Source organism: Myxocyprinus asiaticus, chromosome 19 (assembly GCF_019703515.2).
Source record: "Myxocyprinus asiaticus isolate MX2 ecotype Aquarium Trade chromosome 19, UBuf_Myxa_2, whole genome shotgun sequence".
Classification (NCBI taxonomy): domain Eukaryota; kingdom Metazoa; phylum Chordata; class Actinopteri; order Cypriniformes; family Catostomidae; genus Myxocyprinus; species Myxocyprinus asiaticus.
Genome location: NC_059362.1, coordinates 9,756,982 through 9,780,976, shown reverse-complemented (window position 1 = coordinate 9,780,976; position 23,995 = coordinate 9,756,982). Strand labels below are relative to the sequence as shown.

The window sequence follows — 23,995 nt, the reverse complement described above, 5'->3', positions numbered from 1 at the left end:
AGGGCAGATTGAGAACTGTAGCTTTCATTTGTGAAGCATATTGGACCCCATACCCGTTTTCATGGTAATTTGGGTGCAGTTCTTCGGTGAGACCAAAGTTCAGCTTTCACATGAACCAAACAAACCAAACACTGACGCCAGTCAAGCTCTTTAGACATTGTAGTATTTGGTTTGTGTCATCAACGTAAGTACCACCATTGTCAGCAGTCGATATCTAACACTGTTGCTAGGTAGTGACTCAAGTGGAAAACATGGTAGATTCCCTTTACTTTTACTACCAAAATTTATGTCATGGCGAGCTACTTGCCATGGAAGGCAATTTTTGCAAATACAATCAGCAATAAAAAAAAATGCAGTATACTGTAACAAGCAAATTATACGTTGTCATTAGTAGCAGTTCACTTCCGCAAGTTAGACCAGATTGCTTTCACACCCGTTGTGAAGTGTACTGGAGTCAACATGAACCATAGCCATATCGTAACTGGTTCAAGCGGACTCAGGCCTCAACAAAAGCTCTACTGTGAAAGCACCCAATATATCAGCAATTAAAGCTGTACCTAGCAACAGCTAAATGAACAGTTCACCCAAAAATGAAAATTCTGTCATGATTGTTTACTCACCCTCATGTTCTTTCATGAAACACAAAAAGAGATTTGAAGAATGTAAAGGGCGCTCTTTTCCAAAATGACAAAAAAGCACCATGAAAGTTGTTATTGAATGAAAATCTTGTCCTCTGAACTCTGCATCCATTTAGATACCCTTACAAAAAAATCTAGATTTCTGGCAAACAAGCCGCAAACTTTCCACATTTGCCGCAAATTTCACACTCGTTATTTTCACATGCAAATGAGCTTGTGATTTGCCACAAATGTTTGCCAGAAATTTGCAACTCTTCACCGGTAGTGGTGAACCTGCAGCAAACCTTTGGCAACAATGGACAATTTGCTGCAGGTTTGCTGCAAATCTCATTTGCATGTGAAAATTATCAGTGGCGAATTTGCCATGAAGTTTGCATGAACTCTCGATTTTGTAAGAGTGGGGCACCCTTTTACCCTACAAGTCATGTTTGAACTCACTGATTTCTGTTCATCACACAAAGCTGTCGTATGACTTAAGAAGACTTATAGAAGATATACTATATTTATGATACGTGTATTGTGCTTTTGTCATTCTGGAGCTTGACTGCCCGAGTTAATTTACTTTCTTTATATGGAAAAGAGTCACCTGGACATACTTCAGTAATTCTCCTTTTGTGTACCACAGAAGAAAGAAAGTCATACAGGTTTAGAGAAAACATGAGGGTGAATAAATTATGAAAATAAAAACTTACATTTTGGGTGAACTATTCCTTTATGTACTTGTCATAGCCATTTCCCTGCTCTCTACTGTACTGTACTCTTCCTGGCATGTGAATATGGTGGGACAATGAATGGGGTTACTATCCCCCCCCCCCCCTTCCTGAGCAGAACAGGGATGTTCCCACACCCCATCATCACCCATGATATAACGAAGGCATCTGCACACCCACACAGCTCCATGGCCACCTGTAGATGAGCACAGGGATTAACACTAATGATGTATTTCCTATGACATCATCATCAGCCCCAGTCAAATGCATTTGTGGTCCATGGAGGTTTTTGAGTGCGTGTTGTTTGGTGTGTCTCCAACCTTAGAGATTGTTAACATCTGTGCTGAAGTTTGTCAATCTGTTGCACTCTTATTTCCACTGAATGCTGTGGATTTGTGCTGATGCTTGAAGTTTTCTGTAATAATTGTTTGCTGGGTAAATGTTTGAGTGATTTACTTTCTCTTCAGCTGCTTAGGGATTAATTAATTACCATAAGCGTGTCAGCAGAGGGTTGGGTAATGTTTTATTCATAGTATGTGTCTCTTTCTTTGAATTAAAACACTGTGTTTGTGCTCAAGGTTGTGTAGTGGCTCAGTAATATGCTCATTGTGTACTGTAAGTATGTTTTATTCACTCAGAGTGTGATTGTCCAGAGGAGAATTGTGACATGCACACAGGAGAGTGTCTACCTGAGGCCTCACAAATCAGCGAGTGCAATATCAGTGAGTACAATGAGACAACACAATTGAACAATTTAAATAATTCAATGTACAGTGGGGTTTAAAAGTCTACATTGAAATATGGGATTCAAAATATAATTTAAACCTGGAAATAAACAAAGTTTTAGGAAAAATTTAAAACAAAGAATTATGACATAAATAAGATGCAAACTCTCTAGGACAGTAATGAAATAAGCAAATTTGTGAAATTCATGTACATTTTTCAATTCAACTTTTCTGTTTGTTATGCTAATAATATTATTTGTATTGAAAAGAAAATAGGAAAAATTCAAAATAGCATATTTTACAAGTAGATAGACAGGCAGACAGACATTCCCAGACAAGTCTTCATTGCTAAAATATTGCACCAATAATTCCCCACCTGTGCAGACTGCGATGCGTGTATCTGGAATCTGATTGGAGACATTCGTCAGTCCAACAAAACTCTGGATAAGGTCAGGAACAGAGTGCTGAACATTTCTACAGGAGCTGCTGCCAATGACCGATTAAAATACTACAACTACACTGCACACAGACTACAGGTAACAACACTTAAACTGCACAGACTACAAGGAAATGCACCAACACATCACAAACCTCAGGAAGAACACAAGGTTATTTAACCAGCTTGACCGAAATTACAGGCTGTAGTAGAAATGGAGGCGTTCAAACAAGTGTTGATGTTGTTACTGTGTTGTTAACAGGCTCAGTTTAAAGGTTGGAGGAATACGTCTGCAGAGATGAGGTCTGATACTGGGCAGTTGGAGGAATTAATGGAAGAGCTGCTTACTGACATGGAGTTGCTTGCTGGAGAGGTGACTATCATTTCAGCATATCCTTATTTAATTCATTCCTTATCTGTATCCCTACCAGTGGCGTCTCAGTCTCATTATTTCTGGTGGGGCACAAACAACCACTTAACCTGATTTTACTACTTTTTTAAACATTGACAGGATAATTCCAAATGCTGTCCATCATTTCGACAGATAAAAAAGAAACAAGATAAACATTGTAACCTAGTGCATCATTTTTTACTTCACTTCTCTCTCTCACATTCCCGCTGTTTGTGCCCTGTTTATTTCCTAGTATTAAAATGCGTATTAACAGGCAGCATCATAATTTAGACCTGATATTGTGCGTCTCTTATGTGTTTGGATTTTGTGTGGAGGGTCTCTGATTTCATGACTGCATACATCAATCATTACTTCAATGCATGATAATAAAGCACAAAAATGCATAATAACAAATCTAAATCACGAAAAAGTGACTCATACATTCAGCCAATTATATTTGCATTACAGCAGAATTTTCCATTATTTTAGTGCAGTAACTATATTAACTTAGTGTGAACTTTTGCACGTATGTATGCGCTTTAACCGGCAAAGTTTAAAAACCATGTTTTAGTGCAGTGGTTGACTGACAGGTAGAACGCTCACACTAGAACTCATTGGTTTCAACAGGCTCAAGCATGGGGCCTATCTACTGTCATGTATATGTCATTGAATGCTACACCCCTAAATGTAGCTCTAGTACTTATAAAATGAAAACAAGTATGATGGATAAAAATAGATAATGATAGTAATTATACAACTCAATCCCTCAGAGTGACTGAAAGATTTTTTCTAGCACAACCTATGAGCATGATGCTGCTCACAAACATCCCTAATGTCACATATCAGTGAGCCCGTTTACATGCACAGCAATACGCTGAAAACCTCCTTTTCAAAAATCAGCCTTTTTAAAAAATCAGACAAAGCAAGAAAACCACGTTTACATGAGATTTGAAATAATCTAATTTTTCTCTGCTTTTGATGTCAAACCATAAAGAGACATCTGCACAACTCATGCATACATTGGAAAAGCCTGTAAGAATGCCAGTAAAGAACGCCGGTAAAGGTGTTTACATGAAAAGTGAAATCGGGGTAATGGGCAAAAATCTACCGTTGTCAATCGGTTTATTCTAGAGGTCAACCGATAGTGGATTTTGATGATACCGATAACTAAGGTGGTGGGAAGGGCCGATAACCGATTAAATGGATGATAGTTTTTCAAATTGATTTATAGAATGCAAAAAAAAAGGATTTTTTCTTTCCTATGGTGGGAAAAGACAAAGAGTCCAAAATAAATAAAATCCCAGATGCAGTTTTTTGTTTAACAAAAATCTCAATAAAAACCAGAAAAAATTAATATTTGGTGCATAACGCAGGACTTTTAAGTATAAACAAGCCCGTAACACACTGGGGACTCTTATTTTGAATTGACAAAATTATGAAAAAACTATCAGCAACTATCTATATAGATTTTTTCAGATAACTTATAGTTCCAAAAAGCAACTATCGGTACTGATTAATCTGTAAAAACGATATATCAGTCTACCTCTAGTGTATTCTTAAGCAATTTTTTACCATACACCATTATAGGAAAACGTCATGGTTACTTGCGTAACCTCCGTTCCCTGATGGAGGGAATGAGACGTTGTGTCGATGTAGTGACACTAGGGGTCACTCTTGGGAGCCCGAGACACCTCTGGTCTTTGATAAAAGGCCAATGAAAATTGGCGAGTGGTATTTGCATGCCACTCCGCCAGATATACAGGTATAAAAGGAGCTGGTATGCAACCACTCATTCAGGTTTTATGCTGAGGAGCCGAGACAAGGTCCGGCCATTTCAGCAGGTAGTTCATCGTTGTTGCAGGAGGGACACATCCAACGGGGGAGGAGTTACTACAAACATGGAGACTGTGGCAGAGGGGGCTCTGCCCAAGGAAGACGCAGTTTACCAAGATGGAAACGAATTAGTGGAAGATATACATCGCATGGGGTTACCTTACAGGGAACCACCACATGCGGAGCACCTACCCCAGAACAGCGCTCTTAGTTAGCACGTGTACTGGGCCGGCAGTGAGTCTCTCCGAAAACTCGACTGCCACAGGGCTCGGAGGAAGTCAACCAGGGAACGTAGTTTGTGAACACTGCTGGGAATTAATGGTGCACGTCTTCAGCTCAGAGGAGGTGAAAGGCGCTATGTGCAAGCGATACACCCGGCTGGCTATCCCGGGCTTATCCGCTTGTATTGCATGCCACTACCCGGGACGAAACCGGTTCCACCCGGAGATTGTAGAACCTCGCAAGTTGTTGGGTGTTGTCCAGCCCGCTGCTCTGCAAATGTCTGTTAGGAGGCCGCTACACCCCTGGTAGAATGGGCTTGTAGCCCTACCGGGGGCGGCACGTCTTGGGCATTATATGCCATAGCTATGGCATCAATGAGCCAGTGGGCAATCCTCTGCTTGGAGACAGCGCTTCCTTTCCACTGTGCACCAAAGCAGACAAAGAGCTGCTCAGAGATCCTAAAGCTCTGTGTGCGATCCAAATAGATGCGTAGAGCGCGTACCGAACACAGCAACAACAGGGCTGGGTCTGCCTCCTCCTGGGGCAGCACTCGCAGGTTCACCACCTGGTCCCTAAAAGGGGTCATGGGAACCTTGGGCACATAGCCCGGTCGGGGTCTCAAGATCACGTGAGAGCAGCCCGGACTGAACTCCAGGCACGTTTCGCTGACAGAGAACGCTTGCAGGTCTCCTACGCTCTTGATGGAAGTGAGCACAGTCAGGAGGGCAGTCTTCAAGGAGAGTGCCTTAAGCTCAGCTGACTGCAAAGGCTCAAAGGGGGCTCTTTGTAGACCCTGAAGAACTACAGAGAGGTCCCATGAGGGAACGAGATGCAGTCTGGTGGGTTCAGCTGGTGCCTCTCAGGAACTCGATGATCAGGTCGTGCTTCCCTAAGGACTTACTGTCCACTGTGTCGTGGTGTGCTGCTATAGCAGCAACGTACACCTTCAAGGTGGAAGGGGACAGCCGCCCTTCCAACCTCTCCTGCAGGAAGGAAAGCACCGATCCGACTGCACATCTCTGGGGGTCTTCCCGTCGGGAAGAACACCACTTAGTGAACAGACGCCACTTAAAGGCATTCAGGCGCCTTGTAGAGGGGGCCCTAGCCTGAGTGATCATGTCTACCAACGCGGGTCACCCGGGATTCAGGTGCTGCTGACTCCAGAGGAGTACAACGAGAGCGCAGATGGTTGACATGTGCTACTGTTGCTGTGTTGTCTGTCCGAACTAACACGTGCTGGCCCTGGATCAATGGCCGGAACCTCAGCAGGGCAAGCAGAATTGCCAGCAACTCGAGGCAGTTGATGTGCCAACGCAGCCGCAGGCCCATCCATAAGCCAGCGGCTGCGTGCCCATTGCAAACAGCACCCCAGCCTGTTTTGGAGGCATCTGTTGTGACCACGACGTGCCTGGAGACCTGCTCTAGGGGAAAGCCTGCCCGTAGAAATGTGATGTCGGTCCAAGGGCTGAAGAGGCGGTGACAGACCGGCGTGATGACCACGCGATGTGTCCCATGGCACCATGCCCATCTCGGGACTCGAGTCTGAAGCCAGTGCTGAAGCAGTGTCATATGCATCAACCTGAGCGGGGTGGCCACCGCTGAGGATGCCATATGCCCCAGGAGCCTCTGAAAAAATTTCAGTGACACCCTTGGCGACGAGCAGACGGGGTGTGGGATCTTGAGCCGCAGCGGGGCAGGATGTGCCAGATAACCTCCGTCTGCTGCTTCACCACTGAGAACTGCTGGGCAAAGTCCTCGGTGTCGCCGGACTTGCCAAATTGGGAAATGGGGGAAGCAAGGAAACGTGCCTTTTCGGCCTCTCCCATCTCGACCAGGTTGAGCCAAAGGTGGCGCTCCTGGACCACCAAGGTGGACATCGCCCACCCGAGAGACCGCGCCGTGACCTTCGTCACCTGGAGAGCGAGGTCGGTCACAGAGCGCAGCTCCTGCATCAATCCCAGGGCAGAACTACCATCATGCAGTTCCTTTAGTGCCTTGGCAGACTTGCAGGAGAGCCATGGTGTGCAGGGTGGAGGCGGCTTGTCCAGCGGCACCGTAGGCCTTGGCCGTCAGAGACGACGTAAAGCTACAGGCCTCGGACGGGAGCTTTGGGCGCCCGCACCAGATGGCGGCGCTCTGCAGGCATAGGTGCACCGCGAGCACCTTTATCCACTGGGGGGCTTGCCGAATAGCCCATGGCCGCCCCACCATCGAGGGTAGTGAGGGCGGGGAAGCTGAAAGATCGGGACCGGGCAGTAAAAAGTGCCTCCCACGACCTTGTCAGCTCTTCATGCACTTCCAGGAAGAAAGGAACGGGGGCGGGGTGTGGCTTTGAGCGGCGCCGCGAGCCCAGGAACCAATCATCGAGACGCGAGGGTTCAGGGGAGAGTGGAGGGTTCCACTCTAGCCCGACGCTCGCGGCTACCCAGGAAAGCATGTTGGCTTCCGCCTCCGACTGGACGAGCCCGCTCTCCGATGCTGCGCTCGAGAGTTCATCACTTTTGCGGGCTCCGAATAAGAGGTCGAACTTGCCATGAGACGAGCCGGCGGACTCATCCGGAAGCCCGATCGGGGCAGACGAGCATGCTGGGGAATGGGTGGTCCATGGGGGGATACCCGGCGGAGGTGGTCCCATTGGGGTCCCCAAATCGCCCCCAGTACTAGCCGCGCTGGCCTCATACCCATGGGTAGAAGGACCGAGGTGGAGAGCCTCTGGGGTGGCTTGCTTTCTTACGAAGGTAAGCCGCGACCGCATCGTTGCCATGGACATGTTCTCGCAGTGAGTACATGACCCATCCATGAACGCTGTCTCCGCGTGAGCAGTGCCCAGACAAGAAAGACAGTGATTGTGACCATCAGAAGGCAAGAGATAATGAGCGCAACCAGGAATAACACACAATCGTAAAAGCATCTTTAGAAAGATGCGTCTTTAAAAAGACGTTCCGTGTGTGCCGCTCTTTTAGAGAAAGATACGCTTTTATTTCTGCTGAAGCACCCAGGGGCATTCTCTGCAGTGCACCAGTGCAGAGGAGGGAGAAGTCGCTGAAATGCGCCATCAGATCTAGCAGAGGTGAATGAACAGTCGTGGGAATTCAGCTCAGTGAGCATGACCGTTCGGCTCCGAAGAGAAAATCTGAATGAGTGGTTGCATACCAGCTCCTTTTATACTCGTATGTCTGGGGGAGTGGCATGCAAATACCACTTGCCAATTTTCATTGGCCTTTTATCAAAGACCAGAGGTGTCTCGGGCTCCCAAAAATGACCCCTAGTGTCACTACATCGACACAACGTTGAGTGAGTGACAGATAGGGAACTGTTTAAGGCATTAACATGACCACACACATTGTTGGCTTATTAAGCATAACAGGTGTAAGGACGTGTATGTAAACACGCTCAGTACATAGTGACAGGAATTCAGGCACTGGCAATGGTGTTCATTCACTGACCATTGGGACACTTATGATTACCTGCGACATGATTATGAGGTCATGCATAAAACGCAGCTAGTATTATCGCTAGCAACATCGCTGTAGAAATTACACTGTCATACATTTTTGGAGTAGATATTAAAATGTACAGTGTTATAACGAAAGATAAATGACATACAGTAAATAAAGAAATCAAAATACAAAGGAGTGTATTTTTTATTTATTTTTTATTTTATTTTTTATCCCCTTTTCTCCCAATTTGGAATTTCCAATTCCCACTACTTAGTAGGTCCTCATGGTGGCGCGGTTACCTCAATCCGGGTGGTGGAGGACAATTCTCAGTTGCCTCTGCTTCTGAGACCGTCAATCCGCGCATCTTATCACATGGCTCGTTGTGCATGACACCGCGAGACTCCGCATGTGAAGGCTCATGCTACTCTCCATGATCCACGCACAAGTTACCACGCACCCCATTGTGAGCGAGAACCACTAATTGCGACCACGAGGAGGTTACCCCATGTGACTCTACCCTCCCTAGCAACCGGGCCAATTTGGTTGCTTAGGAGACCTGGTTGGAGTCACTCAGCACACCCTTGATTCGAACTCGCGACTCCAGGGGTGGTAGTCAGCGTCAGTACTCGCTGAGCTACCCAGGCCCCAAGGAGTGTATTTTTAATCTTCTAAGAACTCTAATCTTTAAAAGATTGTTTCTCTTTCATGCACATTATGGATCAAAAATAATTACAAACTGAATCTCTCTTAGAGAGAAAGGCTTTGACTTCATAATTTTACACTTGAACTCATATTCTAACAACTTGAGAGACTTCAGAAGACCTGACAACATTTCTGGTAAGTGAACATTGGAAGCAACAATTCTCCCTGATTTTTACGGTGCATTTTAGGAATTTTTAGGGAGCAAACGTTTCAGTAAAATAAAACGATTTTGTGAATGACAGCCCTAGAAATGGCTGACTCCCTGGTCAGTGCCCTGACTACTAAACTAGGGAGCTGAGCGAAATGAACCCCAAATCTCATAAATATACAGTGAGATTCAAAAGTCTAAGACCACATTAAAAATCTGGGAATCTAATTTAAACCTGGAAACAAACAGAGGGTTTTAGACAATTTAAAACAATGAAACATTATGATGTAAAATGAATTAGAAAACTTTAAGATGCTGCACTATATCTAGGTCATGAATCAAATAAGCAAATTTGTGACATTGACCATGTTACATGTAACTCCTTTGTGGGTCACTAACAAATAAGGGGCCCTATTTTAAGAGTGCAAGTGTTATGCGTTATAAGTTATAAGCGCTGTTAATGGGAATGGCCATGAAGTTTTGGTATTTTCGTACAAGCATGTGCTAAGTCTAGGCGCAAGTGGGTTTGGTGAAATCGCCAGTGCTACGCACAAAAGTTGTGGCCAAGTGACATTTAATTCTGTGGTTCTCCAGTTATTCAAAGTCTGCGTCCTATTATATAGTCCATTCCCTCAAGCACCAACTATTTAAACAAAGACAGCACATTAACCTCTTGAATTAAGAGGTTAAGAAGTTGGTAGTGTAAATGGACTGTATACAATGAATTAGAAGAATTTAAAATTATGTTTTCTGTGCATTAACTGCATCCCTGATGAATGTCAGGCATTTTTATGACAGCGACACATTCCTTTTATACGCATGGAAAATTTTATGCTCATCAGAATTTGGATGTATGTGCTGTTAAATTAAGTAATTATTATTAATCAGTTTCATCAGTAAAAAACAGTAATTGTATCGGTGCGCATTTCACTTCTAACGGTCGATTTTGAAAAATTTAATTCATTTATTGTAACACGAAAAAATTAAACCAAAAATGTTTCTAAATTCAAATTACACTTCAAATGAAACAAAAATATAATAAAAATAATGAAGTGAAAAAAAAAAAATCAATTTAAATCCAAACATTTTACCCTCTCCAACTTGTTCAACCGGCCCCTTTTGCAGTGACTTAAAAATCACTCTACTACAACTGGTGGAAAATTACTAGTTAAAATTAAATCATAATTACAATTGTAAATATACAAGAAGAATAATACATTTAAACATAACAATAAAAATAATAATAATAATGAAACAATAAATCATGACTTCTAGAAAGTTTAACACAAATCTTATCATTTTTTGTTTCAACAAACGGCTTCAACAGCGATCATCAGGCACATTTTTTTATGTTTGTACTTTCAGAATTTGGACAAACTTTATTACCACCTGCTGGTGAAATCTCCAAACTACAAATGCAGGAACTGAATTTGGACTTGGCGCTGAGTTAAGAGGTGGTATTGAAATGACAGCGCAACGAACAAATTCTTAGGAAAATAGCAAATTGCGCTTTGCGTCACTTCATTTACATAAAATACACCCACAGTTTGCGCACCTACACCCACAGTAGCGAAAAAACTCCCACCAACGCCCATTTGCGCTTTGAGCTGGCACGAAAATTGCACTTAGAATTAGCACTCTCATAAAAATTGGGTAAGACTTTGTGCACGGTTGTAACACATGGTTTGAAATCTGAATCTGAAAATCTCAAGTTTAAAACACAAGTAGCAATTTCGTAGAAATTAAATATTTGTACCCATGTTGATTTCATTTATAGCAATATTTACAAAAACGTCAAGTGGTGTAACAAGTAAAGGTTATTAAAATACTTTCCTTGCACATTGAATGCATGAGTGTACACAATTTAATCATTAATTTGAAAAGAGTTGTCAAACATATTTTTTAAGATAGCATGAATTTATGATTCATGAATATCAAGAAGATGGCTTAGGGTTACTTCATTTGACCTGAACAAAATGTCAGGAGGGTCTTCAGGAGTCTTCTTTGTTTTATGTTTTTTGTCACATAACAACAGAATGTCTACCTGCATGTTTGGTACACCACCTGACTTTGATTGGGTGGATAAATATATATATTAAATATTAATAATATTTTAAAACAACATTATATCTCTTTTTTTTTTTAAGAAATATTTTTCAAGAATTTCATATTTTAATGAGACTTTTATTTATTTTTCCCCTATCTCTGTATGGTTACACCACTTAAATGACTTTGAACTCATAGTAGAGGTGTATTCAAGTAGCTGTTTTGTGTGAACTGCATTTTTAAATTTTTTTTAAATCTTAATAAAAGCGTCACGTCATTGACCCTTGTACAGAAGGTCAGATTTTCTTGCTTCCATTAAAGCAAACAAAATGCCAGTTTGAGTAAGTTCTTTCACTACAGCACAAGGAAGCCATAACAAATAATGCTCTTTGCAAGGATCAAAGACATCCATCTATCACACGTTTACATTGACAAGCAATTTAAAAACAGCACAGATGGACAAGAAGAACGCGTCTGCGATGCTGATGTTTGTTTGTGTTGCTTTGTCAGGAGGATGCACTGAAGTCATTGGGAGAGCGAGTGGATGAAGAGATGCTGGAAAGCTCCATGCTAGCGAAGACACTTAGTGCTAACCTCTCATCTCTCAATGTCCTCATAGAGGGTAATTTGAGGCTTCACTCCCATTTATACAAACCGACACATCATAAACCATTAAACAAAAAAGAAGGCTTATTATGGCCTCTCTTTGAAAGACTAAGGGGCTAGTCACACATTTTACTTTAATTAATAATTTTTTAAGAGTCAATTTGTGCACAGCCAGATACTGTACCTTAAAGTTTTGGGTAAAAAAAAAAACAATTAAACATTTACTCCGTTATTGCCCAGGAAAAAAGATACAGTTACTTTGTCACACTACATGGGGTATGTTGTCACAGTGGAACCTGCCATTAGTGGTGTAGATTTCATGTGAACATTTGGGCGGACACATCCCCCCATCATACCCCCATCTACACCTTCAGAATTCTAAAATAAGAGGGTTTTGTTTCACAAGTGTTTCAATCAATCCTGGTGGCGGAGGACAAGTCTCAGTTACCTCCGCTTCTGAGACCGTCAATCCGCGCATCTTATCACGTGGCTCGCTGTGCATGACACCGCGGAGACTCGCAGCATGTGGAGGCTCATGCTATTCTCTGCGATCCATGCACAACTTACCACGCACCCCATTGAGAGCAAGACCCACTAATCACGACCACGAGGAGGTTACCCCAGGTGACTCCACCCTCCCTAGCAACCTGGCCAATTTGGTTGCTTAGGAGACCTGGCTGGAGTCACTCAGCACACCCTGGATTCGAACTCGTGACTCCAGGGGTGGTAGTCAGTGGACAAAGAGCTTGTTATAAATCTTTGTGTGTGTTTTTTCAGATATGATCAGGGATTGGGAGTTGTACAGTGTCCATCAGGAGTTGGATCCTGAGGTAAAGAGGCAGAAAATGGCAGAGGCTGAACAGATCTTGGGCTGGATGAGAAATTTGAACCTCTCACCCAAAGAGCCGCTCGCTACTGACGAGTCCTCCGAGGCCCATGAATGTGAGTTTGTTTCTAACTGAATTCTGCTTTTGTGTATCTTTGTGTTATCTCACTCAACCTCTCCACACGTGTGTGAGTTTAGTGCTACGGCGTGTGCGTCAGCTGGAGAAAACTCTGATGACTACGAAGGGGCGTCTGTCACCTGTGTGGGAGGTGCTGGGTCGATTCACTTCTAAACTTTCTCAGGCTCAGGGTCTCCTCAACATTGCTGAGGACTCACTGCAGCAGACACTCAGCAAATACAAGACCAACCAGCTCAAACTTCTGAGGAGAGAGGTACCTTCCACACACAATATTCCCAAGTGTTGTGAATACATAAACTAGTTATGTGAGGAGAGAAGAGAGACAGCAATTTCCTCGCTCATGCAAGCATTCGGTTTTCCGCTCCAACTCCACTCCGGGTTTTCCATTTTTAGGGCCCTATGTTTTCAGCGATGCAGAAAAAGCGGATGGAATCACAGAACTGAGCCATAAAAATGTAATTAAGAATTTCACAGAATTTGTCTAATTTGGAATAAAATGGATGACAATAGTGTATTTCATTATTTGCTCACCCTCATGTTTTTCTAAAACCATTTGAACTTCTTTCCTCTGTTAGGTAGAATATTAGCCTTAGTTACCATTCACTTTCGTTGCATCTTTTTTTCCATACAATGCAAATAAATGGTGACTGAGGCTGTCATTCTGCCAAACATATCCTTTTGTGTTTCACAGAGGAAAGAAAGTCATACGGGTTTGGAATAACATGAATGAATGAATGAATGTTGCATTTATATAGTGCTTTTTCTGACACTATACACAGTGAACAGGGGAATCTCCTCAATCACCACCAGTGTGCAGCATCCACATGGATGATGTGACGGCAGCCATAGTGCACCAGTACACTCACCACACACCAGCTATTGGTGGAGAGGAGAGAGTAGAGTCAATTAATGGATGGGGATTATTAGGAGGCCATGATTGAGAAGGGCCAATGGGGGGAATTTGGCCAGGATACGAGGGTTACACCCCTACTCTTTACGAGAAGTGCCCTGGGATTTTTAATGACCACAGAGAGTCAGGACCTCGGTTTAACAACTCATCTGAAGGACGGTGCTTTTTTTTATGGTATAGTGTCCCTGTCACTATACTGGGGCATTAGGACCACCATAGACTACAGGGTGAGCACCCCTTGATGGCCTCCCTAATACCTCTTCCAGCAGCGACCTTAGCTTTCCCCAGTAGGTCTCCCATCCAGATACTGGCCAGGCTAAACCCTGCTTAGCTTCAGTGGGCAACCAGTCTTGAGCTACAGGGTGATATGGCTGCTAATGGAGACAGATTTTTTTTATTTTATTTTTTACTACTACTCAGATGCACAAAAAACATATTTGCAATGTATGCAATGCATAGTTGTGCCATATTAAGGGGGTCTCCAGCGGTACACAAAGGGGGTGCAATTGGGACAACCCCACTCCCCTTAATTAAATATAAGCCTAAATTTGAAAATCACTGTGCTTGTGCCTGCGTGATTAGTGGAGATTTTACTGTTAATATTTTATCTGTGGTGCTTTCAAAGGGGTGAATTAAGAGATGCAACTTCTACGAACATTAAAGACTGCTGATAACGTGTTTTGCATGTAGTTACTATCAGTGTGGTAAACTTTGAAAAGCTGCATCTCAATTCATCCTCTTTATTTAAAGCATTGCTTTTGTACAAATTCCTCGCATTCAACAATAAATTTAAATTTGAGTCATTATTAGACTTTAAATGTCTGTTAAAAGCAACTTTCCTGTTACTATGCATAGACCACAGGTTTATTTATGAGGTGTTGTGGACAGATTAAAGGACAGTATCTTTATGATGGGGTGTCCGACAGACAACGGATTGCTTTAATAAAGTGCTGCAGGAAAAAAAAGCAATCTGGTTACATTGAAGCGCATCATTCTGTGCACGGGAAGTGGTGTTGTTCCATATGTTTAAGTGTCTCTTATTATATACATCCTATTTATTTGTTGTGTATTTATCAGTTTCCTATTGTTGGCCTGTGTCCATACATCCAGAAGAAACTTGTCCACTTACACGTACAATTGTGATATGATATGACTTTTTTGCCTCATTGCTGTTGCATAAAAAGAAAATTAGCAAATAATCGTAAAAACGCTTAACCATTATTTTTACACTGTGGCATACCCACCGTTACCTGCTAGTAATCCCCACCCTTACGAAAATTGAGAGTTCAAGGCAAATTTGCCGCAAACTTGCCACAAATTCGCCACTGATAATTTTCACATGCAAATGACTTTGTGGCAAACTTGTGGCATATTGTCCATTGTCAGGGTTGGGGAGTAACAAAATACATGTAACGGGAATTAATATTTAAAATGCAAAATATAAGTAACTGTATTCCAATACAGTTACAGTTTAAATCATTGGTATTTAGAATACAGTTACATTCAAAAAGTATTTTGATTACTGAAGAGATTACTTTGCATTTTATTGTCATTTGTTTCATTTAATATTTAGTCCTTTCAGATGGAAAACATTTATACATATAAATGATGCGATCCAAAGTGCATTTGAACAGCGGTGAAACACTTTCTTATGATGTGTTACATTCAAACGAGCAGACAGAGAAGTAAGTTTGAAGTAAGTTTGGAGCATATGAAATAGAAATTAACCTTGTGTAAATTGTCAGCTTTACGCTAAGCTAAAATGCTATTTCTAGCCATTTTACATGCACGTGTTACCAGGCACGATCATATTTTTTTATCAGCAATATTCACGTTGGATCATAATTTCTTTTTTTCTAGTAAGACCTTTGATATTAGGGCAAAAATCATATTCTTGATAATAATTTTTTCATTGTTTTCCTGTAAAAATATCTAAAAATCCTTAAAACAAGATCATCTTGTTTTAGAAACAACACTGCATAAGCTATTTAGGTTTTTCAGAGAATGTATTTTTAACATGTGTATTTTGTCTTACTGTACTGGCAGAGTTTTTATAGTCAAAACAAGTGAAAAAACCTACCAGTGCTGAAGAAGTAATCCAAAGTATTTAGAATACATTACTGACCTTGAGTAATCTAACGGAATACGTTACAAATTACATTTTACAACATGTATTCTGTAATCTGTAGTGGAATACATTTCAAAAGTAACCCTCCCAACCCTGTCTATTGTTGCTAAATGTTTGCCGGAGGTTAACCACTACCGGCGAAGAGCTGCAAACTTCTGGCAAACATTTGCGGTGAATCAAAAGCTCATTTGCATGTGAAAATAACGAGTGGCAAATTTGCTGCAAATTTGCGGCTAGTTTAGATTTTTTGTAAGGGATTTTTTACTAAATATATCAGTAACATTTTAATGTAACTGAAATGAAATTCAGTTAACTCACTTTTGTATCCTGATTAAGTTCCATAATGGCATTGTTTTACTCCCCAAGCCTGGCTGATTGTCTGAAATTATAGAAGTCATTTTCAATTTTATCATGTTGTTTATTGTTTATATTATGATCTGATGTCAGAGAAACATTTAATTTCCATTAACTCAGGCACAGCAGCATCGTCTGAAAGAGACCTACGATGCTGCCGATCAAACTCTCGTTACGACTGGGGAAATCATCTCCGTGGCAAATCTGACCATCATCGAGGTGGAAGATATAGTGATGGTAAAGCAACTTTTTCTTAACTTACTGTCTTACACATGACATGACACATATACTAGTATAGCCACAGAGACAAAACCCAGTCTGTTATTTTGTCTATGAAACACAAAAAAATTTTTTTTTGAAGAATCTTCACGCAGCTCCTTTTTCTTCATGTCATATTTTTAATTAAATTTAATAAACACTGGCTAGACGCAAGCTCTAGCGGAGTATAGAAGATTAGCAGTGAATAACGGCTTACATTTCAGTCTGTTCCTCACATCAAAAGCTATAAAAATGGCATTAGAAGACTTAAAATACTGCACATTTATGATACTTTTATGGTGAATATATGGTGTGGTTTTTTTTTTTTTTTGGTTTTTTTTTTGTGGAGTTTGACAGACAGTGCATTATGAATTGCTGTTGTATAGAGCAGTGTGAAAATACGTGAAAATATCTACTTTTGTGTTCCATGGGGGGGAAAAAACAGCAACAGTTTTAGAACAATATGAATGTGCGAAAATAATATAAATTTTTATTTTTCCGTGAACTATTTATATGCTACTCTTACTGTGTGTTTAGAATGTGCGACAACAACATGCTGAAATCGATGGGGCCAAAGTACTACTGGAAAGTAAGACAGAGAAGCTGTCTCAGTCAGACAGAGATCTAGTGCTGAAAGCTGAAGACCATGCAGGTGAACTGGAGAGACATGCTGAAGAACTCCAGTAGTGAGTTTCATTCAACTTCATTCAAACAAGCAAAACCAGCATTTAAAAGAGAAGTCAGCTCAATACATTTGTATGGTGTTTGAAATGTACTCTGATCTTTCCTTTAGTAATCTGAAAGGCAGTGACGTAAATGGACATGTGCAGAAAGCCCTGAACGCCTTGAATGTGTACGACAATATAGTCAAATACATTGATGACGCAGACATCACTGGCTTGACCACTCTCAACATCTCCAGCAAGACTCATGATGTAAGGGATTATTATAGCAAAAGTTCATTTAGAAGATTAAGCCAGGGCTCAATAATAATGATCTTATGACTCTTCACTCGTCAGTGGCAGCAGATGTCATTCCATTTAATGCTTATAAGAGCCCTCCTAAAACAATCTGTTACTGTTAAAACATCTATAATAATAATAAATATAATACTTGCAATTTATATGTTGCTTGGGGGGGGAATCGTACTTTTCAATAGTCATCAATGGGGCAACATACTTTTTGCCATCATAATGGTGTAGTTTCAGCATCAAACCAGCAGGGGCTCAGAGGGTGATGCTAACCAGCCAATTCCTGACCCCCTGGTTAGGACTATAGCTGCTAGCTGCATTACATTCAACTCAGAAAGTCAGAATTTCCAAGTTCAGAGATATCAAGTCGTGATCACATCTGACTTTGAATGGAAGGCAGCATATGTTCCTTTGAAAAGAATGTTGTTCCAGAACCAACAAATGATGTTCATCCAGGAACATGTTTCACTTGGCAAAACCACAGTTATCATACATAAGATGCAATGACAATGCATCAAAAGGGCAATAGACACTTTCATCAACTAGTCCGAAACTCTCCCACACTGCCCCGGCTCTCTTTATTTTTGAGCCCTTGCAGCCAACATGTTCACAATGATTTCTGTGATTACCTCATGTGTTCCCTGATGTTTCTCCCAGGCAATTGATGAATTAAACTCTCAACTGAATGTCCTGAGTCCTCAGAGTGACAATGTGTTCAAAGAGGCAGCATCCCTACGCTCTGAACAGATAGGTGAAGCAGAGCGGGCTTTTCCTACTTTTTCCAACTTTCTGGATAAATACAATTTCCGGTAACACTTTAAAATAAGGTTACATTTGTTAATATTAGTTAATGCATTAGGTAACTAAAAATGAACAGTATTTTCAAACAGCATTTATAAATCTTTGTTCACATTAATTGATTAAAACACAGTTGTTCATGGTTCATGTTAGTTCATATTGCAAGAAAAAAATAATGTTAACATATACAACTTTTAATTTTAAAAACGTATTTGTAAATGTTGAAATTAACATTAACTAAGATTAACAAATGCTTTAAATTGTTCATTGTTAGTTCATGTTAACAAATAGTAGTTTACTAATGTTAATAAAATGGAACCTTATTGTAAAGTGTTTGCACTTTCCAATTGTCTTAATGAAGCTCTATCTGTTTGCTTTTGTCAAACTCCACATTTCTCTAGTATTGCCAACAGTAGTTTTGGATTATATACGCTGTTAGCCAAAAGTTTGGAATAATATACAGATTTTGCTGTTATGGAAAGAAATTGGTACTTTTATTCACCAAAGTGGCATTCTGCTGATCACAATGTATAGTCAGGACATTAATAACATGAAACATTACCATTGCAATTTGAAAAAAATGTTCAGAATGTCTTAAACTACTTCAAATCCTCCACATGCAGCAATGACAGCTTTGCAGATTCATGGCATTCTAGCTGTCAGTTTGTCCAGCTCAGGTGACATTTCACCCCATGCTTCCTGTAGCACTTGCCATAGATGTGGCTGGCTTGTCGGGCACTTCTCACACACTTTACAGTCTAGCTGATCCCAGAAAATTTCAATGGGTTTAAAATCCATAACACTCTTTTCCAATTATCTGTTGTCCAATGTCTGTATTTCTTTGCCCACTCTAACATTTTCTTTTTGTTTTTCTGTTTCAAAAGTGGCTTTTTCTTTGCAATTCTTCCTGCACCCCTGAGTCTTCTCTTTACTGTTGTACACGAAACTGGTGTTTAGCGGGTAGAATTCAATGAAGCTGTCAGCTGAGGACATGTGAGGCGTCTATTTCTCAAACTAGAGACTCTGATGTACTTATCCTCTTGTTTAGTTGTACATCTGGCCTTCCATATCTCATTCTGTCCTTTGTCTTTGAAGATTGTAGTGTACACCTTTGCATGAAATCTTCCATTTCAAGCATTGTATAGCCTTCATTCCTCAAAACAATGATTGACTGACGAGTTTCTAGGGAAAGCTGTTTCTTTTTTGCCATTTTTGACCTAATATTGACCATGCCAGTCTATTGCATACTGTGGCAACTCAAAAACAAACACAAAGACAATGTTAAGCTTCATTTAATGAACCAAATAGCTTTCAACTTTGTTTGATATAATGCCAAGTGATTTTCTATTACCAAATTAGCATTTTAGCATGATTACTCAAGGATTAGGTGTTGGAGTGATGGCTGCTGGAAATGGGGCCTGTCTAGATTTGATAAAAATTACTTTTTACAAGTAGTGATGGTGCTGTTAGTCATGTCCTGACTATACTTTGTGATCAGTTGAATGCCACTTTAGTGAATTTAGTGAATTAATGTACCAATTTCCTTCCAAAACAGCAAAATCTGTACATTATTACAAACTTTTGGCCGCCAGTGTATGCTTCAAGGTTAACGCATAATGTTTATTTCCTTTGCAGAGGTTGAAAACGTTGTGCTCGACAATAAGAAATACATAGAGGAGACCAATGAGATGACGGAGAGCTCCTCTAAAAAACTAGCCAAGATCATCAGTGACATCAGTGCAATTCAGAAAGGCAAGAATAATAAATTGTCCCTCATCATCTTATTGTGTACTGTTTGTTTACACCTGTATTAACATCCATTTTGGACAAACACTGGGAGGTTGTTGAAAACACATTTGACCACATCGCATTTGTAACGCAAATGCCAATACGCCCTAATGTGTCTCTGACAACATCAATTTCAATCATCCATTGCACTAAAACAAGGGATTGTGCAGGTTTAACAGAAAACAAGAGTCCATTCGAAAAAATTGGAAAAACCCAAACATATATGTGCGAGTTAAGTTAACAAAGAACCTTGACTAAAATAACAATGAGCATTCCCTTGAAACATCATGTTTGAGGCAAGATTGAAACTGAAGGATACATTATATCTAATTTAATGACAGCGCTAAATCTAAGTGCAATTTCCATGCCAGGGCCACACGCAGCTGGGCATAGATGGGAGTGCTTGTGCCGCCTTGGGCGTATACACGCAAGCCGTGTGTGTATTGATAAAAAGATATGGAAGGTTCATGTTAAAGAACTTACCTTACACCTAATTTCAAAACATCTTTGGCCATGCCCTATGACTTTGTGCATATGATGTATTGCATAACACTGCGTTTAAGATGTAGGACCCTACATGTTTGCTGATGTGCTTGTTTTTACATTTGTATTGTGTTTCCGTGTAAGACCGGACTCCGAGGCGTCTGCAGTTTACTCAGGAAGTGGCTGAGGGCACTCTGAACCGCTCAGCTGAAGTGTTGCAGATGGTGACACCCATTTTAAAGAGAGTAGAAGAGTGGAATGACAATATGAAGAATGAGGCGTATTCACCTGCAGCTTTTGACCGCACTGTGATGTCCGCTGGCAAGGCGGGTATGACAGCCCCACCCACAGAGAAGAGTAGCATTTAAATTTTCTGTATAATACCTGAGCGTATAAAATCCATTCCATGAGTGTTGCTGATGTTTTCTTATTCACTGTGTGTGTCAAGTGGAGGACCTTTCAGAGATTATGCCAGAGCTCCTCAATAAGATGCGTGTGGTCGAAGAGAAAAGACCTGTGAATAACGTCTCCACAAACATCATGAAAATCAGAGAGCTCATTGCACAGGCACGCAGCATCGCCAAGAAGGTACATCAGGCAATAAAAATACAAATTTCTCTTGTCTGAGTGAATTAAAACACACCCACTCATTTCCTATAGAGTGCAACATTGGGGTTGCGGAAGTAAAAATCCCATTCAGAGTTTCCATAGAGAAACAGATTTTAGTGATAACATATAAACCTTTCAAGAGAAACCAACCTTGAGTTCCAACTTCCAACCTTTACCATAAGCCATTATATACGATAAACAATGATATATGTTTTTGTTGGAGTCATTGGTCAGTGTTTAATTGCTGAATTCTGGGTTATGCATTACACAAACCTTCCTGTATCAAAATCCAGCAAACAAAGAAGTTTACTGTTGTCATTGTGACAGGAAGTGTGGCAATTCTAGCAGATGCTCTCTATGTAACTTTTACCAACTTTAGCTAGCTACCTACCCAATATTAGTAGGGTAGTAGTAACTACAGTAGTGGGGGTTTCTACCAAGACACAAAAACCCACATTGATTTGATTATATAATTTTCATTGCTTTATAGGATCAGTTCATTCATTCCATTATAAGTGCACAGTCTTTGTCACAGTACATTTGTCTTGTCTCCATTCTGGTTGGTTTGGTTCATGGCTTAAAACTCCTTATTGAATTATTATTTAGAAATGTCTAATGAAAAAATGAATAGGAATACTTTAGGAACAAAGGTTGCTGAAAAAGTGTCCAGTCTGTTTGACAGTCTGTACAGGAACATGATTTCTTCTCAAAGTACCCAGATTGCAGTGTAAAACAGGGTTATTTTTGAATTTGTATTTAATTTGTATTTTTACTTTATTTTCAATGTGTCATTTCAATTGAGTTTAATTTTTGTTAGTTTTAGTTTAGTTTTTTCTAGTTTTAGTTTAGTGTTTTGTTTTATGTGTTTACTAATATCATTATAATATGTTTGCTATCTAGTAACATTGTCATGTCTTATAAAGGTGAGTTGTAAAGGTGGCAAATCGTATAATATAGAGTGTATACATTTTATTTTAGTTCATTTTGGAGTTATGAAAATGGATTATAGTTTTTATAGATTATAGTATTTTCCAACTATGTTAGTTTTCATTGTAGTTAACGAAAATGATTTAATATATTTTACATTTAGTTTTGGGGAAAGATAGTAACACTGGTGTGGAATACGATCATGATGCTGTATGATTGCAGGTGCAAGTGTCCATGAAGTTTAATGGTCAGTCTGCTGTGGAGGTTCATCCTCACTCCAACCTAGACGAGCTCAAAACTGTCACGTCTATCAGTTTCTATATCAGAGTCGATCCAGACAAAGACCCCATAGAAGACCGCTTCCTGCTCTACCTGGGAGACAAGCAGGTGAGCTCCAGCAAGAGAGGAAGGGGCCGAAGGGGGGATTGCTCAACTTTGTGTAAAGTATTGTATACTTTCCACACTTGAATAGTGAAATAGAGAGAACATGCAAAAGGGAGGGGCCAAGGGTTAATAAAAGGCCAAATGAATAAAGAATACAGACAGAATGAGAAAGAGATTGGGCTGGCACCCCACACTCCCAGCTGGACTTTCCTGACAGACAGAGCAAATAGAACAGGAGAAAAAGAGGAACAGAACATAGAAACGAGAGGAATAGATTGTTGTGAATATGTGAACAGTAAAGTCTTTGAGTGCATGCTGTCTCTGTTACTCCCACAATAGAATGAAGCCTCCACAGACAAGAGATCATTCACATAAACTTCTTAAGACATCACATTCACTATATGAAGCCAGATATCTATCTGCACTGTCTCTGTTCCACATCGATCCCTCTATCTTTCATCTTGGTCTCTGAACTATGGGAATTCAGAAGTTACTGTCTTATGCCTTATTAAAGGGATAGTTCACCCAAAAACGAAAATGCTCTCCTAATTTACTCACCATTTAGGGACGTAAGGACTACATGGGACTGGCCATAAAGAATGATAACCTGGTGTATGTGTACAATCTGGGAGGAGATGATGTAGAGATTCCCCTCAGCTCAAAGCCAGTCAGCTCCTGGCCTGCTGTCTTCAATCTTGTCAAAGTGGAGAGGTAGAACCACTTATCTGATCTTCCACAAATAAGTTTTATTTAGGAAATTTTCAAAAAGAAAAGTGACTTAAAACTTCAGAATGTCTCAGATTGTTTATGTTGCTTTGCCTGCTGGGATACAGTACATCAAATGCATATCAGAAGTATTGCCAAGGGAAGACCATGTAGAATTCTTAATTGAGAACTTGAGTTTTTTGGGGCATAATACTGTATAAATATCTACCATCACTGGTTTTAACTACCTTTCCTCTTCTTTGGTAGGTTGGGTCGTCATGGTAAAGTGTTCCTGACTGTTCCGAGTCAGGACACCACAGCAGAGCAGAAGTTTATCCAGAAAGGAGAGGCAGATGGAATTGACTCTCTGTTTGACCTTGACCCCAGAGACACTGTCTTCATTGTGGGAGGAGTGACAGCAGATGTAAAGGTGCTTGAAATAGATGTAACTTTTTTCTGTCAGGATAATGCCCAAGTTCGACATATATTCTGTAGAACACAGAACATAGGTCCGGACCCTCCCATATTCAGACAGATGTTGGTTCTGGCTCTAGAGGTCAACCGCTTGCTGGCTTTGTACATTCGTAATTTATTAGCATTTCTTAGAGTACCATTCTACTTAAAATATATAGAAGTGTTTTAGTTGATTGTAAATTCTAATGATGAATTCACATTCTTTCAGCTTCCTCCAGCTTTGAGCTTGGCTCCTTTTGTTGGTTGCATAGAGCTAGAGACTTTGAACAGTGATGTCATCAGTTTGTACAACTTTAAAGAACTTCACAAAATGGATGTTATGGCATCAGTGCCTTGTCCCAGGT

The 23,995-nt window shown here is 40.6% G+C and overlaps 1 protein-coding gene across 2 annotated transcripts in view; it reads left to right on the top strand.

The window, feature by feature from the left end:
* Positions 1-23,995, top strand: part of LOC127410310 (laminin subunit alpha-4-like) — a 76,142-nt gene that overhangs the window by 34,805 nt on the left and 17,342 nt on the right. For both annotated transcript variants that reach the window (XM_051645507.1, XM_051645506.1), the window contains exons 8-24: positions 1,987-2,070; positions 2,458-2,609; positions 2,772-2,882; positions 11,802-11,913; positions 12,675-12,839; positions 12,922-13,115; positions 16,375-16,491; positions 17,050-17,198; positions 17,306-17,447; positions 18,141-18,234; positions 19,917-20,033; positions 20,697-20,882; positions 21,001-21,140; positions 22,311-22,475; positions 23,038-23,183; positions 23,445-23,607; positions 23,860-23,993. In XM_051645507.1, coding sequence (XP_051501467.1) covers positions 1,987-2,070; positions 2,458-2,609; positions 2,772-2,882; positions 11,802-11,913; positions 12,675-12,839; positions 12,922-13,115; positions 16,375-16,491; positions 17,050-17,198; positions 17,306-17,447; positions 18,141-18,234; positions 19,917-20,033; positions 20,697-20,882; positions 21,001-21,140; positions 22,311-22,475; positions 23,038-23,183; positions 23,445-23,607; positions 23,860-23,993 — 2,371 coding nt within the window. The remainder of the gene's footprint in view (positions 1-1,986; positions 2,071-2,457; positions 2,610-2,771; positions 2,883-11,801; positions 11,914-12,674; positions 12,840-12,921; positions 13,116-16,374; positions 16,492-17,049; positions 17,199-17,305; positions 17,448-18,140; positions 18,235-19,916; positions 20,034-20,696; positions 20,883-21,000; positions 21,141-22,310; positions 22,476-23,037; positions 23,184-23,444; positions 23,608-23,859; positions 23,994-23,995) is intronic.